At 34.0% G+C, this 16,570-nt stretch overlaps 1 protein-coding gene across 4 annotated transcripts in view; it reads left to right on the plus strand.

Moving 5' to 3' along the window:
• The window catches only part of LOC100377949 (leucine-rich repeat flightless-interacting protein 2-like), a 45,778-nt gene that overhangs the window by 27,000 nt on the left and 2,208 nt on the right, over window positions 1-16,570 (plus strand). For 2 of the 4 annotated variants that reach the window (XM_006824553.3, XM_078005525.2), the window contains exons 5-12: window positions 964-984; window positions 2,432-2,602; window positions 3,784-3,876; window positions 11,143-11,337; window positions 13,795-13,915; window positions 14,005-14,084; window positions 14,312-14,416; window positions 16,154-16,310. In XM_006824553.3, coding sequence (XP_006824616.1) covers window positions 964-984; window positions 2,432-2,602; window positions 3,784-3,876; window positions 11,143-11,337; window positions 13,795-13,915; window positions 14,005-14,084; window positions 14,312-14,416; window positions 16,154-16,264 — 897 coding nt within the window. In that variant the 3' untranslated portion in view covers window positions 16,265-16,310. The remainder of the gene's footprint in view (window positions 1-963; window positions 985-2,431; window positions 2,603-3,783; window positions 3,877-11,142; window positions 11,338-13,794; window positions 13,916-14,004; window positions 14,085-14,311; window positions 14,417-16,153; window positions 16,311-16,570) is intronic. The other 2 variants (XM_078005523.2, XM_078005524.2) reach the window with 2 other exon arrangements.

Below are 16,570 nucleotides of genomic sequence, written 5' to 3' on the forward strand. Positions count from 1 at the left end.
GTTTACAGTCAGATCCTAAACTTTACCAAATTGTAAGTCATCGCAGTTCGGATACGTTTCCCGGGAAAATTGTACGGGGTTCCACTGCCGTCAAAGAAACGCGGCAATGAGCCGATCCCATGTTTTTTCTGATTTTTAATTTTAATGTCCAGTATTAGAAGTCACATCCTTTTCGGAATAAAAAAAGAAAGAAAATAACTTCTGGGATGTCTTGCCACAGAAGCGACGCCAGTTTAATAGTGCAGTGAAAAAGAGAGACGAAACGACAACCCCTTGGTGTGCCTCTTTGATGGTTTATCAGCAGACAACGGCAACCAATGACCACAGTCGGCGGGCTGTTTGATGGTTCACATCGTCGAAGTGTTTACGTCCGATGATCACAGTATCCAACCTGGATTTTTACAACAATTTATTATGTCAATCGTTCTAAAGCATGTCCCCCCGACAGTCCGGATAATCGACGTTCTACTGTACACTGAAAATATAGCAAAATTGGAATGTCATTAACTCATTTCTTTTTCCATAATCATACCTTTCCGTTGTTTTTCAACGTTTATATTGTATGATGCGATTGATAAGTAAAAATGTGATGTGAAATGGAAATCTGAGTTTCCATACCAGATTGTTTTGTATGATTTCAATAAGGTCCTCGTCTCATATCACTAAGAATGGTTATGAGATTGCATATCTTTATCTATCATTGATAAGGATAATTGTTACTGTTTTTTGGACAATATTGATGATGAAACACAATAGCATACAATATAAGCAAACTTAAATAATCTCTATGGTATATTCTCATCTTGTACATGTATGACTGTAATGGGACATGATTTGTACTGTGTGATGCGTTGACTTCATGTTATTTGTATTCATACTTCCTGTCACAGCACTGGATTTCCATCTCAGTAATCTGGTGCTTCGTTTTTCTTTCTCTTCTTTTGCAATTTTTTCATTTTCAAGTTTGAGAGAAAATCTGAACAGGTAACTGTTTTCACATCCCTGCTTTGATTGTGTCCATCTTACAATAACATTAAGGTGATCAAAAATGCACAGAGCTAATTCTTCACTCAATTTACGTGAAACAGATGTATTGATATTACTAATGGCTAGGTGTACAAGTATATACTGTGGAATACTTTATTTTCGTTGGAGTTAATTTTCACTGAAACAGCTTTTTATTTTCACTGATTTTTGATCAGTTGAATGTGAAATATAGGAAAAAAAGTATATTCTCTGGATTTTATTTTCACTGAATCATCCCTTCAGCAAAAATAGCGAAAATAAATTCCAATCGCAAATAAAGTATTTTACATTACTACTGCTGACTAGCTATGTAGCTTCCTGTATTGTTCACTCAACCACTGTCATAAACTTACCATTACTGTATTTGTCCTGAAGAAGGGGTTATATTTTTGGGCCATGGTGATCTTTTGGCACATTTTGACATTGCTCGTACCATCAAAGATGTAAGGGAAAGGTATATTAAGGGACAAATTTCTATCTGGCGTTGTCGTCGTCATAATAATTAAAACAAATGTACTGTTTTTGTAAGATATTTACATCTATCAAGGACATTCGGTTTCCCAAAAGTTGTCTGTATTCAAAATTAATTATGACAATGCATATTCATATTGAAACAAACTATGATAAAGGAAATAATGTTATATAACAAAGGGCAAGGTCACCAGAGTTCAACTATGTTTTTTATCACATTTTGAAAACAAGAAATTAGGATTTTTGCTTATTCAACAACTGTGATAACAGCTCATTGTTATACAGAATACATCTATTCACACTCATTATTCATCATATTCTTGAATCGGCGAGAGTGACTACAAAAAAAAATTAGACTCTCATTTAAGCGCAGGAAAGATTGAAATGTGTTTACGGCATATTTCTGAAACTTTTCTCTACACTATATGTTTTATGTGCAATCAAAAGATCACTCACCTTGCCAAAACATCGTCCATGGGTGAAGTTTTGAATGGATGGTTTATCGGATAAATATGGTAAATGTGCTGCTTTCACTAACAAATAGATGCAAGTATTTTGCCTTTTGCAGAGTTTTAATGGCTGCTAAGAAACCAGTTTATATAGGGTACTCACTTATTATATTATCAATGTCAGCAAATTGCTATGTTTGCATGGACACTCTTAACCCTAAGAATTTTCTCAATTTTTCTCACCAAAAATTTAATGTGTGCAATATTGCATTTTTTTCTGTAACTCCTTTGTTAATTTTGGACCAAATAGACATATTCCCCCAAAAAGTTACAAGTTTAGTCTATAGTTTTTATGAAAAAAATGCAAACATTTAGGCAGGTTTTACTTGGGATAGGTGACAAAAGCTGACTTTAGTGTTCAAATAGGTTAAAGTTGCGCAAAGCTCCAGAAAAGAGTTCTCAGTTTTTTTATTTGCTCCCCTTAGGATGCACTTTATGAACTAGAGGACAAATATAAGAAAGCTATGATGACAAATGCACAGCTGGACAATCAGAAAGCAGCTCTTATTTACCAAGTGGACACTTTAAAAGATGTTCTTGAAGAACAGGAGGAATGTATGCAGGAGTTACAGAGAGAAGCCAGGGAAAAACATAGGGTGAGTTATTGGGAATGTACTGTGAGAACATAGGGTGAGTTATTGGGAATGTACTGTGAGAACATAGGGTGAGTTATTGGGAATGTACTGTGAGAACATAGGGTGAGTTATTGGGAATATACTGTGAGAACATAGGGTGAGTTATTAGGAATGTACTGTGAGAACATAGGGTGAGTTATTGGGAATGTACTGTGAGAACATACGGTGAGTTATTGGAAATAAACTGTGAGAACATAGGGTGAGTTATTAGGAATGTACTGTGAGAACATAGGGTGAGTTATTGGGAATGTACTGTGAGAACATAGGGTGAGTTATTGGGAATGTACTGTGAGAACATAGGGTGAGTTATTGGGAATGTACTGTGAGAACATAGGGTGAGTTATTGGAAATAAACTGTGAGAACATAGGGTGAGTTATTGGGAATTTACTTTGAGAACATAGGTGAGTTATTGGGAATTTACTTTGAGAACATAGGGTGAGTTATTAGGAATGTACTGTGAGAACATAGGGTGAGTTATTAGGAATGTACTGTGAGAACATAGGGTGAGTTATTGGGAATGTACTGTGAGAACATAGGGTGAGTTATTAGGAATGTACTGTGAGAACATAGGGTGAGTTATTGGGAATGTACTGTGAGAACATAGGGTGAGTTATTAGGAATGTACTGTGAGAACATAGGGTGAGTTATTGGGAATGTACTGTGAGAACATAGGGTGAGTTATTGGAAATAAACTGTGAGAACATAGGGTGAGTTATTGGGAATGTACTGTGAGAACATAGGGTGAGTTATTGGGAATGTACTGTGAGAACATAGGGTGAGTTATTAGGAATGTACTGTGAGAACATAGGGTGAGTTATTGGGAATGTACTGTGAGAACAAAGGGTGAGTTATTGGGAATGTACTGTGAGAACAAAGGGTGAGTTATTAGGAATGTACTGTGAGAACAAAGGGTGAGTTATTGGGAATTTACTTTGAGAACATAGGGAATGTACTGTGATTAATTTAGGGGAAATGTACTGGGATTGTATTGTATTGGGAATGGGAATGTACTATGAGAATTTGACCTGTATGGCAAGACTGCATTTCTCACTTGTGAACATTTGCTCATTTAATATTTTTCACTTTGAATAATTTGTTTAATTCTCATTCTTTCTTATCATAATGTTTCATTTGTTTGCAGGATTTAGAATTATGCAAACGTGAGAAGATGAAATTAACATATGATGTATCAGTATGTAAAGAAATGTTGAAACAAAGAGATGACCTTATAGAGGTGTGTAAACCAGAGTGTACATGTTGATAGCTGGTCATAGTCTATTTGATGGTATTAGGTTGTATAGTCTCTTTTTTCAGCAATTCTCCATGGCATCATCATATTTCCTGTAGTTGTAGAAATTCCAGGAGTTTGAATTGAATATTTTAATATTTTATTTCTCAATAGTATGAAAATTTGTTAAAATGTGGGCATTTCATAATCATATGCTGATAGCAATACATGTTTCTTTTTCTTTTTTACTCCATTTCACTAGTTGGACCCTGTTTCTCATTGTACAATTGAATACATTGTACATATAAAAGTATTCCTCTTGCCAAAATATAGTAGACTCTGATGATAAAAATTGTCAGAGCATAGTCAGGAACAGGGACTTTCATTTTGAGCTCTGTGTATTGTCATTTTTCGGATATGCCCTGACCTGGGCAACAGTTGGTACAATGACAAGTCACAATGGTATACACATATGTACATCTTGATTTGTATTTTGTTTTGGTCCCCAAAACAACAAATACTGTTAAAATCCTATTATAAACCGCGGTTTATATTACAATGTATCAAATAAAAAATTGGGATCATCAGCTCAAGTTCGGGGTGCGGTTTATATTAGGGACATATTGCAATCACTAAATGGGCATGGTCATTTTTTCCCCACTCCCCATCACTTGCACAAAACAAACAATACACCGTACAATCTTTTGAATAAAGCTAACTCCAATTTAGATGTCAGGGAAGAGTGATAAGCGTCACGTCACAAAAAAACTGTTCACATAATAAAAAAAAATACTCGGTATATTTAATGTAATATGCATTTATTTTTTAGCTCCGCTGTCGACTTTGTCGAGCGGAGCTTATCATATGAGTGATTGTCCGTCGTCGTCGTCCGTGTCAATGTTTTACTTTTTCGACTTCTTCTTGAAAACTACAAGCCTGAATGCTTTGATACTTGGTGTATATGTACCTTGGGTAGACCTCTCTCAGATTTGTTCATTTCATGATGATATCTTCAATTCTCTAATTTTGGTGAATATTTTTGTCATTTTTAGTAAAAAGTGATATTTTCGACTTCTTGTTGAAAACCGCAAGTGCAATTGCTTTGATATTACATATATAGGTACTACATGTGGACCTCTCTCAGATTTGTTCATTTTGTAATGATATCTTTAATTCTCTAATTTTGGTGAATATTTTTGTCATTTTTGGTAAAAAGTGATATTTTCGACTTCTTGTTGAAAACCGCAAGTCCAATTGCTTTGATATTACATATATAGGTACTACATGTCGACCTCTCTCAGATTGTTCATTTTTGACTCCCATGTGCGAAGCACAAAATGGGAGTCTTTGCAGTTAGTGTGTCTGTATGTGTGTATGTGTGTATGTGTGTGTGTGTATGTGTGTGTGTATGTGTGTCCGACTGTTCCACTGCTATCTCAAGAACCATACATCGGTTTTTGAAGAAACTTGGTGCATAGATGCTCTGGGCCAATGCGCAGATTTGATTAGGTTTTGGTATAAATCCATGCTCGTTAATTACCTAATTTGCATGATAATTAGCTATTTTTTAGCTGTTCTATGACTGTTCCACTGATATCTAAAGAACCACTCATTGGATTTTGATGAAACTTGGTACATAGATGCTCTGAACATATGCGCAGATTTGATTAATTTTTGGTAAAAATCCGTGCATATTAATTACCTAATTTGCATGATAATTAGCTATTTTTTAGTGGTTCCATGACTGTTCCACTGATATCTAAACAACCACTCATTGGATTTTGATGAAACTTGGTACATAGATGCTCTGAACTAATGCTAGGTTTTGATTAGTTTTTGGTAATAATCCGTGGATACTAATTACCTAATTTGCATAATGATTAGTCAATTTTCGGTTTTTCCACTGATATCTCAAGTACTAATCATCACATTTCAATGAAACTTGGTACATAGATGTCATACGACACTGCACAGACCTGATAGTTTTTATGGTAATATCAGTACATATTAATTACCTAATTTGCATAATTAATTAATTTTCAGCATTTGATATAAGTAGTTAGCATTACATTTCAATGAAACTTGGTACTTACATACTCAAGGACTATGCAGAGATTGATTGTTTTCGATAAATATTTGTGCATATTAATCACCTAATTTGCATAATTAGTTAATTTTCAGCTTTTCCACGGGTATCTCAAGTACTAATCATCGCATTTCAATGAAACTTGGTACATAGATCCTTTAGGACTATGCAGAGACCTGATTAGTTTTAGGGTAAATAATTGTGCATATTAATTACCTAATTTGCATAATTAATTTTCAGCTTTTCTACTGATATCTAAAGTACTAATCATCACATTTCAATGAATCTAGAATTATGCAGACCCAATTAGTTTCCGGTAAATATTTGTGCATATTAATCACCTAATTTGCATAATTAACCAACTTTCACACTGATATCTCAGGTACTATACATCACATATCAATGAATGTACATGGATGCTGTAGGACAATAGACAGACCTGAATAATTGTGGGTTAAAATCTGTACATATTAATTACCTAATTTGCATAATTAACCAATTTTAAGCTTTCACACTGATATCTAAAGCACCGTAAAAACTCCAAAATTTCGACCGGTTTTAAATAATTGGTGTTAGAAATGTGACGTGTTTTTAGAGTCAAAATTAAGGTGCATTTTCGGACGGTCGAATTTTTCAGAATAGAAATCAGCAAATGAAAAAATGGGGATGATAGACAGTGTGCTTCATTAGTTTTTAAAAAATGCAATGTCCGTCAATTGACGTAAACTTCCTCATGTTTCACGGTAAAAGCAAAGGTCGTGGCCGAGTTGTAACTCAAAATCTAAACAAAGTCATCAATCAGTGAGTATTATGACAAGCAAAACAAAACATCAAGACGCGGAGAAGAGGTCAGCACAAAACTAATAGGTCAAAAGACAAAGCTGTCTCGCACTACCTAGGAAAACTTGCGAATGTTCGAAGTACAGGTACCCATTGGACAAAAGATACATGGAAGTTTAGCAAACTATCTCCCCGACCCAGTGCAATGTATCCGGTTAGAATCAAAGCTCACGTGTCCCTTATTTGAGGGACCAAATTCTGCCGTAAATTCGCCCTTGGATTAAAAAATAAAATGGGATTTAAGAAAATAAAATGGGACTTTTAAGGTGTATTTTGGCGTCATTTTTTGGACATTTCAATCAATCCTGCCGGCTAAAATAGAGTAAGTTTTACCGTAGTCATTGACGTCTGTCTATTCAAGAGTACACGTGTATGATTTTTATCGTGACTAGCGTGAGCGGGTAAGCTTCCTTTCGAGAATGAGCTGTTATCACTGTGAACAATGTTAAATTATTCTTCAGATGACCAGTTTATTTTTTAAAAACAACTAATTTTTTTATTTAAAAAAAATCATGCCGTTTTCGCATCAAAATCCAAGCCAAAATATCGTACTACAACACCAATCTCTTCCGCATTGCGTTCAATAACATTAACATATTTAAATAAGCTATGGTAATTTGAACACGTTGGCATCATCCAGCTTTTTGATTGGTTAATTAGCGATTTGACCTATTTGACCTAAGAGAACATGGCGGATATCCTACAGCATCAAACGTTTATTCGAGACCGGAATCATTCGCTTACGATGAAACTAAGTTGACTTTTATTTGTATTTCATAACCATTCAACAAATTTATTTTGTGTACATTATTATAATCACTACTGAGTACAGTAATAATCAACAATTCAGAAACACAGCATGCCGAGATTTTTGTGTTCGTTTTTATTTGAAACTTCGTTTATTTAGAATATATTTTCGTTACCAATAAAATAAAAATCTCTCAGTCAATCAGAAACCCGGATTCATGCCTTCGAGGAAGGTCCCGTTTGAACGCTCACATCGGTTTTTTTTTCGTTTGGGGGAAAACTAAAACTGGTCGCAATTTTCGAATAAGAATGAGTCGGCAATTCTTAGTGGAGTCGAAAATTTGGAGGTAAATAAAACACCGAACCCCGGCAAATAAATAGGCGATCGAATTTTTAGAGGGGTCGAAATTTTGGAGTTTTCACGGTACTAATTATTCCATTTCAATGAAACTTAGTACAAAGATGCTCTAGGACAATGTACAAACCTAATTAGTTTGGGGTAAAAATCTGTTCATATTAATTCCCTAATAAGCATAATAATTCATAATTTTTTGGTTCTAATCACATTTCAATTAAACTTGGAGACATAGATTTTCTGTTACATTGCGCAGACCTCATTAGTTTTACACTCAAATCTGGTCATATTAATTTTCTGATTTGCATAATTAGTTTTCAGCTAAGTAATTTCGAATTATATTTAATGTGTCTCCAATACTCTCAGCACATGGGAGTTCTTTCTAAGCTTTCTTTGATGTAATGATATCTTCAATTCTCTAATTTTGGTGAATATTTTTGTAATTTTTGGTAAAAAGTGATATTTTCGACTTCTTGTTGAAAACCGCAAGTGCAATTGCTTTGATATTACATATATAGGTACTACATGTGGACCTCTCTCAGATTTGTTCATTTTGTAATGATATCTTTAATTCTCTAATTTTGGTGAATATTTTTGTAATTTTTGGTAAAAAGTGATATTTTCGACTTCTTGTTGAAAACCGCAAGTCCAATTGCTTTGATATTACATATATAGGTACTACATGTCGACCTCTCTCAGATTTGTTCATTTTGTAATGATATCTTTAATTCTCTAATTTCGGTGAATATTTTTGTAATTTTTGGTAAAAAGTGATATTTTCGACTTCTTGTTGAAAACCGCAAGTCCAATTGCTTTGATATTACATATATAGGTACTACATGTGGACCTCTCTCAGATTTGTTCATTTTGTAATGATATCTTTAATTCTCTAATTTCGGTGAATATTTTTGTAATTTTTGGTAAAAAGTGATATTTTCGACTTCTTGTTGAAAATCGCAAGTCCAATTGCTTTGATATTACATATATAGGTACTACATGTGGACCTCTCTCAGATTTGTTCATTTCATAATGATATCTTTAATTCTCTAATTTTGATGAATATTTTTGTAATTTTTGGTAAAAAGTGATATTTTCGACTTCTTGTTGAAAACCGCAAATCCAATTGCTTTGATATATTATACATATAGGTACTACATGTGGACCTCTCTCAGATTTGTTCATTTTCTAATGATATCTTCTGTTCTTTAATTGCCATGTGCATTGCTAACAGCGGAGCTATCTCAGCCGACAGGCTGCTTGTTTAATTTTCTTCGTAACGGAAAGTATATTCTGACAGGAGTTTCAAATAAAAACAAACATTATTACATTGCTTAGTAGAAAATGATCATGGTACGGCACTAAAAAAGTATGGTACCGTGGGTGCGGTAACGCAATCCGGCCATGCTTCGGCTCACAAGTGAATAACTTACTTGTTTTCGAACTGTTGAAATTGTTGATTATTACTCAGTAGTGATTATAATAACGCACGAAAAATAAATTCGTTGAATTGTTGTCAAATGCAAGTAAAATTCAACTTAGTTTCACAGTAAGCGAATTATTTCGGTCACATGTAAACGATCGATGCGACACGACTTCCGCTATGTAGTTTGAATGCACACGAGACATTACTTGACCGGGTAGGTCAATTAACCAATCAAAATGCTGGATGGTGCCCACGTGTTCAAATTACCTTAGTTCATTTAAATATGTTAATGACAGGTCACCGACTTCGTGGTGAACGAAACCCAGAAGCGATTTACCAATAATGTAGTGCAATCTTTTGGCTTTGATTTCCATGGGAAAACGACATGACTTTTTTTAGCTTCGCTGTCGACTTTGTCGAGTGGAGCTTATCATATGAGTGATTGTCCGTCGTCCGTGTCAATGTTTTACTTTTTCGACTTCTTCTTGAAAACTACAAGCCTGAATGCTTTGATACTTGGTGTATATGTACCTTGGGTAGACCTCTCTTAGATTTGTTCATTTCATGATGATATCTTCAATTCTCTAATTTTGGTGAATATTTTTGTCATTTTTGGTAAAAAGTGATATTTTCAACTTCTTGTTAAAAACCGCAAGTTCAATTGCTTTGATATTAGATATATAAGTACTACATGTGGACCTCTCTCAGATTTGTTCATTTTGTAATGATATCTTTAATTCACTAATTTTCATGAATATTTTTGTCATTTTTGGTAAAAAATGATATTTTCGACTTCTTGTTGAAAACCGCAAGTCCAATTGCTTTGATATTACATATATAGGTACTACATGTGGACCTCTCTCAGATTTGTTCATTTTGTAATGATATCTTTAATTTTCTAATTTTGGTGAATATTTTTGTAATTTTTGGTAAAAAGTGATATTTTTGACTTCTTGTTAAAAACCGCAAGTCCAATTGCTTTGATATTAGATATATAAGTACTACATGTGGACCTCTCTCAGATTTGTTCATTTTGTAATGATATCTTTAATTCTCTAATTTTCATGAATATTTTTGTCATTTTTGGTAAAAAATGATATTTTCGACTTCTTGTTGAAAACCGCAAGTCCAATTGCTTTGATATTACATATATGGGTACTACATGTGGACCTCTCTCAGATTTGTTCATTTTGTAATGATATCTTTAATTCTCTAATTTTGGTGAATATTTTTGTCATTTTTGGTAAAAAGTGATATTTTCGACTTCTTGTTGAAAACCGCAAGTCCAATTGCTTTGATATTACATACATGTATATAGGTACTATATAAACAAACAAATGAATAGGATTAGGAACAATGTACCAGCTGGTTGAAACAAAGTCGGTCACGGTCTTGTTGAATTGGGAGTGTGGTTAGTAATAGATACTTTTCATGTTTTCAATTTTTTTTGAGAACTCTTTAATACTGAAGCCGAAATCGAGGGTGCGGTTACTATTAGGTATGCGGTTTATAATAGGATTTTAACGGTAGTCAACATTTGAACATATCATCAACCGTTTCTCAGCCATGCCTGAGTTAGTATCATTTGATATGCTATAAGTAGATATCCTGGCTTTACTTTCCTAGTCAACTAACTAAGTTTCTGAAGGTGAATTTAAGAGGATCACCTAAATTCATATTCTACAGTTAATTTCTCTATCACCCATTCACAATTTTTGATGTTGTATAAATTGGTCATTGAATGGTGCCTCATAAATTTGCAAAAAGGGAATGCTGCAACTTTAAGTATATACTGACCATGAAATATTCATGCTGTTACAGGAGTATGGTTTAGTGTTGGTTGGAGGAGAAACTACAGAGGAAGACGTTGATGTCTTAGATGGAGAAGACCCAGTATTAAGCCCTGCTGCACTGGTCACGCCTGATGGGGCCCAGTTATTAGAAAAATTAGGAGATGGCAGTATAGATTTTAAACTTAAAAAACTTGTTGAAGAAAAAGAGGAAATTTTAGAGCAGGTAATTATCTTGGATTTGTCTCGTATCAATCTGTGATTATTATGCAACTGTGACAGTCTCGTAAAATTATACTTAAAGGATGTTTATTACTGTCGAATACTTTATTTTCGCTTGGAATTTATTTTCGCTATTTTCACTGAAGGAATGATTTTGTGAAAATAAAATCCAGCGAATATACTTTCTTTCCTATATTTCACATTAAGCTCATCAAAAATCAGTGAAAATAAATAGCATACAAAATGCCCAAAAAGCCTTTTCAGCGAAAATAAAGTATTCCACAGTACTTATTTCTGTGTTTCAGTCTCCTGTATTGCAGTGGTTTTTACGTACTGGTGATTAGGAAACCTTGCCAATTTGCAAAATTTAATACGTGCTCTCCTTGCTCAATTAAATGATTAAATTTGAAAATAAAGGTCAATGCATACTACATGCAACTTTGTGTGAACAATGTCATTTTACTGTCATTGTGGATTATTATTGTGGTGACAGTAAAAGTGCTATATACGGTACATCATTTATGGGACCAATATCAACGACCACTTCTCCTTCAGGGGAATGGCAAGAATGTATGTCTTTGGGGATGAGGCTTGAATGCTCCATTGAAATAGGACCAAATCAACAAATTTTGTCAGAAGTTTTGACTCCCGTGTACGAAGCACAATAGGGAGTCTTTGCAGTTACCCTGTCTGTATGTCTGTATGTCTGTATGTATGTATGTATGTATGTCACTTTTTTTGTTCCACCGTTATCTCAAGAACCACTAATCAAATTTTCGTGAAACTTGGTACATAGATGCTCTGGGATGATGCGCAGAGTTGATTAGGTTTTCGTAAAAATCTATGAATATTAATTACCTAATTTGCATGGTAATTAGCTGATTTTTAGCTGTTCCAAGACTGTTCCACTGATATCTGAAGAACCACTCATTGGATTTTGATGAAACTTGGCACATGGATGCTCTGAACTAGTTCGCAGATTTGATTAGTTTTGGGTAAAAATCTATGAATATTAATTACCTAATTTCAAGCTGTTCCATGACTGTTCCACTGATATTTGAAGAACCACTCATTGGATTTTGATGAAACTTGGCACATGGATGCTCTGAACCAATACGCCGATTTGACTAGTTTTGGGTAAAAATCTATAAATATTAATTACCTAATTTGCATGATAATTAACTGATTTTAAGCTGTTCTTATGACTGTTTCACTGATTTTTTAAGAACAACTCATTGGATTTCAATGAAACTTGGCACATGGATGCTCTGAACTAATGCGCAGATTTGATTATTTTTGGGTAAAAATCTGTTAATATTATTAATTACCTAATTTACATAATGATTAATCAATTTTCGGCTTTTCCACTGATATCTCAAGTACTAATCATAACATGTCAATAAAACTTGGGACATAGATGTCATATGACACTGCACAGACCTGATAGTTTTTAGGGTAATATCAGTACATATTAATTACCTAATTTGCATAATTAATTAATTTTCAGCTTTTGATATTTCAAGTAGTAATGATCATATTTCAATGAAACTTGGTACATAGTTACTTGAGGACTGTGCAGAGACCTAATTAGTTTTTGGGTAAATATTTGTGCATATTAATCACCTTATTAGCATAATTAGTTAATTTTCAGCTTTTCACCTGATATCTCAAGTACTAATCATCACATTTCATTGAGACTTGTTACATAGATATTCTAGGACTGCAGAGACCTGATTAATTTTGGGATAAATAATTGTACCTATTAATTACCTAATTTGCATAATTAGTTAATTTTTTGCTGTTCTATGGCTGTTGCAGTGATGTCTAAAAGCCACTCATTGGATTTCAATGAAACTTTTAAAGACTACCCATCACATTTCAATGAACCTATGACTATACACCATATTAGTTTTTGGTAAATATTTATGCTTCTTAATCACCTAATTAACATAATTAATTAATACTGATATCTCAAATATTGATCATCACATTTGAATAAAACTTGGTACATAAGTGCTCTAGGACAATAGACAGTCTGCTTAATTTTGGATTAAAATCTGTTCATATTAATTCTCTAATTAGCATAATAATTAATATTATTTTGGTTCTAATCACATTTCAATGAAACTTGTTACATTGTGCAGACCTTATTAGTTTTACACTTAAATCTGTTCATATTAGTAACCTAATTTGCATAATTAGTTTTCTGCGTTTCCATCAACATCTCAAGTTCAAGTAATTTTGAATTAATTTTGAATGTGTCTCCAATTCTCTCAGCACACGGGAGTTCTTTCTAAGCTTTCTTTGATAAATTTATGCTTTCTCACAACAGGGCATTCGTGTAATATTGGTTTCATTATGTACCAGACCATGGGTTGTGGCTTAATTAAATTATGTTGAACAGTATAGGGAAAATCTGTTTTTACAACTTCACTCAAGGATACGTTGTTCTCACTTGTAGATTAAAAAATTAAAAGCTGAACTTGAAGAAGAAAAGAGTAAAAATAATCAAGGCGATAGACTGCGCAATACTCCACTATCTCCCATGAATGGTCCAGATTTAGAGTTACTGGAATTACAGAGTGAGTACAAACTGCTTTAAAGTTGTTTGTGACAAAATTTAACGTATAACAGTATCACATCGTCATGCTATTTCTGTTTTTGTCTGCAGGGGAAACTGGTAAACAAGTCAATGAATATAAAATGCGATTACAAAAAACTGAACAAGATAAATCAACTCTAGAAGGCAATGTAAGTTACCAGGACAACTGATCATACCAAGTGGATAATTTCCAATCCACCAATCAGAAGTACCGGTAGTAGAAAAAACAACTGCTTCCATATTTGGAAGTTGGTCTTGAAAATATTTGCATTTCTCCCAGAATGCATTGCTCAAAATGGCTGACTTCATTCCTATTCTTAAAAATTGTCCGAAATGTGGAACATGTGTAATTATATTTGTGTGTGATTCATTGCAGATTATTAGGCTAGAAAGTCAAGTGAAGCGATACAAAATAGCAGCAGAAAATGCTGAAAAAACAGAAGATGAATTGAAAGCAGAAAAACGGAAACTTCAAAGAGAGGTAAAGTCACTGTATTCAGTTCTTCTGCCAAGTTGTTTTTACTTTTCATGGAGAAGAAACTTGCACTCGTCCATGATTGTGGTCGTCCATGTAGTTATTCATTCATGCACTCCTGTTTCTCAGAAATGTATTACCCCCGTCTTGTACAAAGACAATACATTGTTACAATCAGCGCAAAGATGTCTGACTGGAACCTCCACCTCTAAACTGAACCCTAACTCTAACATTGCACCTCCCCCCAATTTAGTTATATATGCCCTCCTTATATGTGTCCTTAAAAAGAGAGGCATATTAAATTAAAATTGGAGGAATGTGCATGGGAGGGACAGGGTTAGGATTCAACTTATTGGTGAGGGATTCTTGCCAGTAGAAATCTAATTAATTCATTGTAACTTGTCACATGGATAAGTCTTAATTGCATATCATATTGTTTTATTTTATGTTTATGTCTGTAATGATATTCATTGTTAATTATGTATTAATCACAATGATCAATTGGCACATGACCACTGTTCAAATCTTAGGTGATATTTGGTATTACTGTTACTGCCATAACACCAGAACAGCAAAATTGCCAGCTAAATTGCTGACTAGTTTGCTATGTGCATCTTAGGATTGTTACATGATTAGAAAAAGTTGGATTAAACCAATCTCAATAAGAGAAGTCAAACTAATAGTGAGGGACTCTGACACATTGAGTATTGAGGATCACGATGCGATTGCCTTTTAATTTATTTCATTCAGTAAAATTATACAAAGAAAAATGTATGTACTGATACAGTATGAAATGTCAGGATACAGTCATTGGTTCATAAATGAGTGCATTTTATAGCCGAATGGCGCACCCTCGTGAAAATGGTTTGAACTGAGCAGTTCTTATCATGTAAGGATCTCAAGATGCACATTATATTGGCAATGTTGTCGTTTCGTAACAATATGGCGTGGGCAGTAAATTGAGGGGAGAAAAAAGATTACTATGTTAGAAATTGACATCTTCATCAGCTTGTCTGGAAAAACTTGTACTTGACAAGGTCTTCTCTAAATGTTTTCAGTTAGTTTGATAGGGGTCATGTATAACTATTGACTAATGTTTGCTCTGAACACATCTGTGGTGACCCCTACAGGTCACACATCCTGGTACTTTTGTAGGAAAACTGTCAATGAGAATTTCTCATTAATTTTCCTGAATTCAGTGTGAGGTTATAATAAAAAAAAAGTGCTAGAATATGTCAACCTGTAGAATCATGCATAGATATGTTGCACTTATGTAATAGTAGTCCCCTCCCATGCTGTAAGCTAATATACATGCATTATAAAATAAATGTGTATATGTGCAATACAATTCTATGTTCATAGTGCACCACTAGTTGTAGATATGAATGTGTGTGTGTTTGTACCAGTAGTACCCCGGTATTCATTCATTAAACACTGCTTATTTTTTATTTATTTTTTTTTTTGTAATCTAGGCTGGTGAGGTACCATGGTGTTGTGTTGTTCACTTTAGAATTGCCAGTTCAATTTTTGTATCTGCCTGCCTTCATTCTTTCTTCATATTCTGAGGAAACCAGTTTGTTCTCATTCAATTGTATTGCAGTAAAGACAAGGATATACTTGTGACACTGGTAAAATATGAGATGCAGAAACAAACTGGTTTTCTCTCATCAATGCAACAATGCATTACAATCTCTTTTCTGTAATAACTCTAGTCATTCTACTATTACCATTACCTTACTACAGCTGAAGAAAGTGCAGGAACGAATAATGGAACTGGAATTAGACAATAGTCGCCTTAGTAAACGTGTTGAAAGCCTGAAAAGTCGAAGCGCACGGAACCAAGCTTTGCTCTGAAACAACCCTTCGCTTGCATAAATCAAGCCCTTGGATTTGTGACCAGGTTGATATTTTAGACAAACTGAATGATATATTTGTTGTGATTGACACACACAAGCTAACTGTTATGTGCAATGCAGTTAGATGCAGGCATGGTTGTATGATACAGCTGTAGTTCTTGGATATACATGTAGCTGTGGGAAGCATGCATTGTGCAATGGAGGTGGAATGCCAATCTTATGTGCAGTTCTCCATTAAGGCTTTGAGATTATCTTGGGATATTGCTGTTTTCCAACGGTGCAAATAATACAAACTCCAATATCA

The sequence above is a fragment of the Saccoglossus kowalevskii genome, chromosome 7 (genome assembly GCF_978046115.1).
Source record: "Saccoglossus kowalevskii chromosome 7, keSacKowa6.1, whole genome shotgun sequence".
Lineage (NCBI taxonomy): Eukaryota > Metazoa > Hemichordata > Enteropneusta > Harrimaniidae > Saccoglossus > Saccoglossus kowalevskii.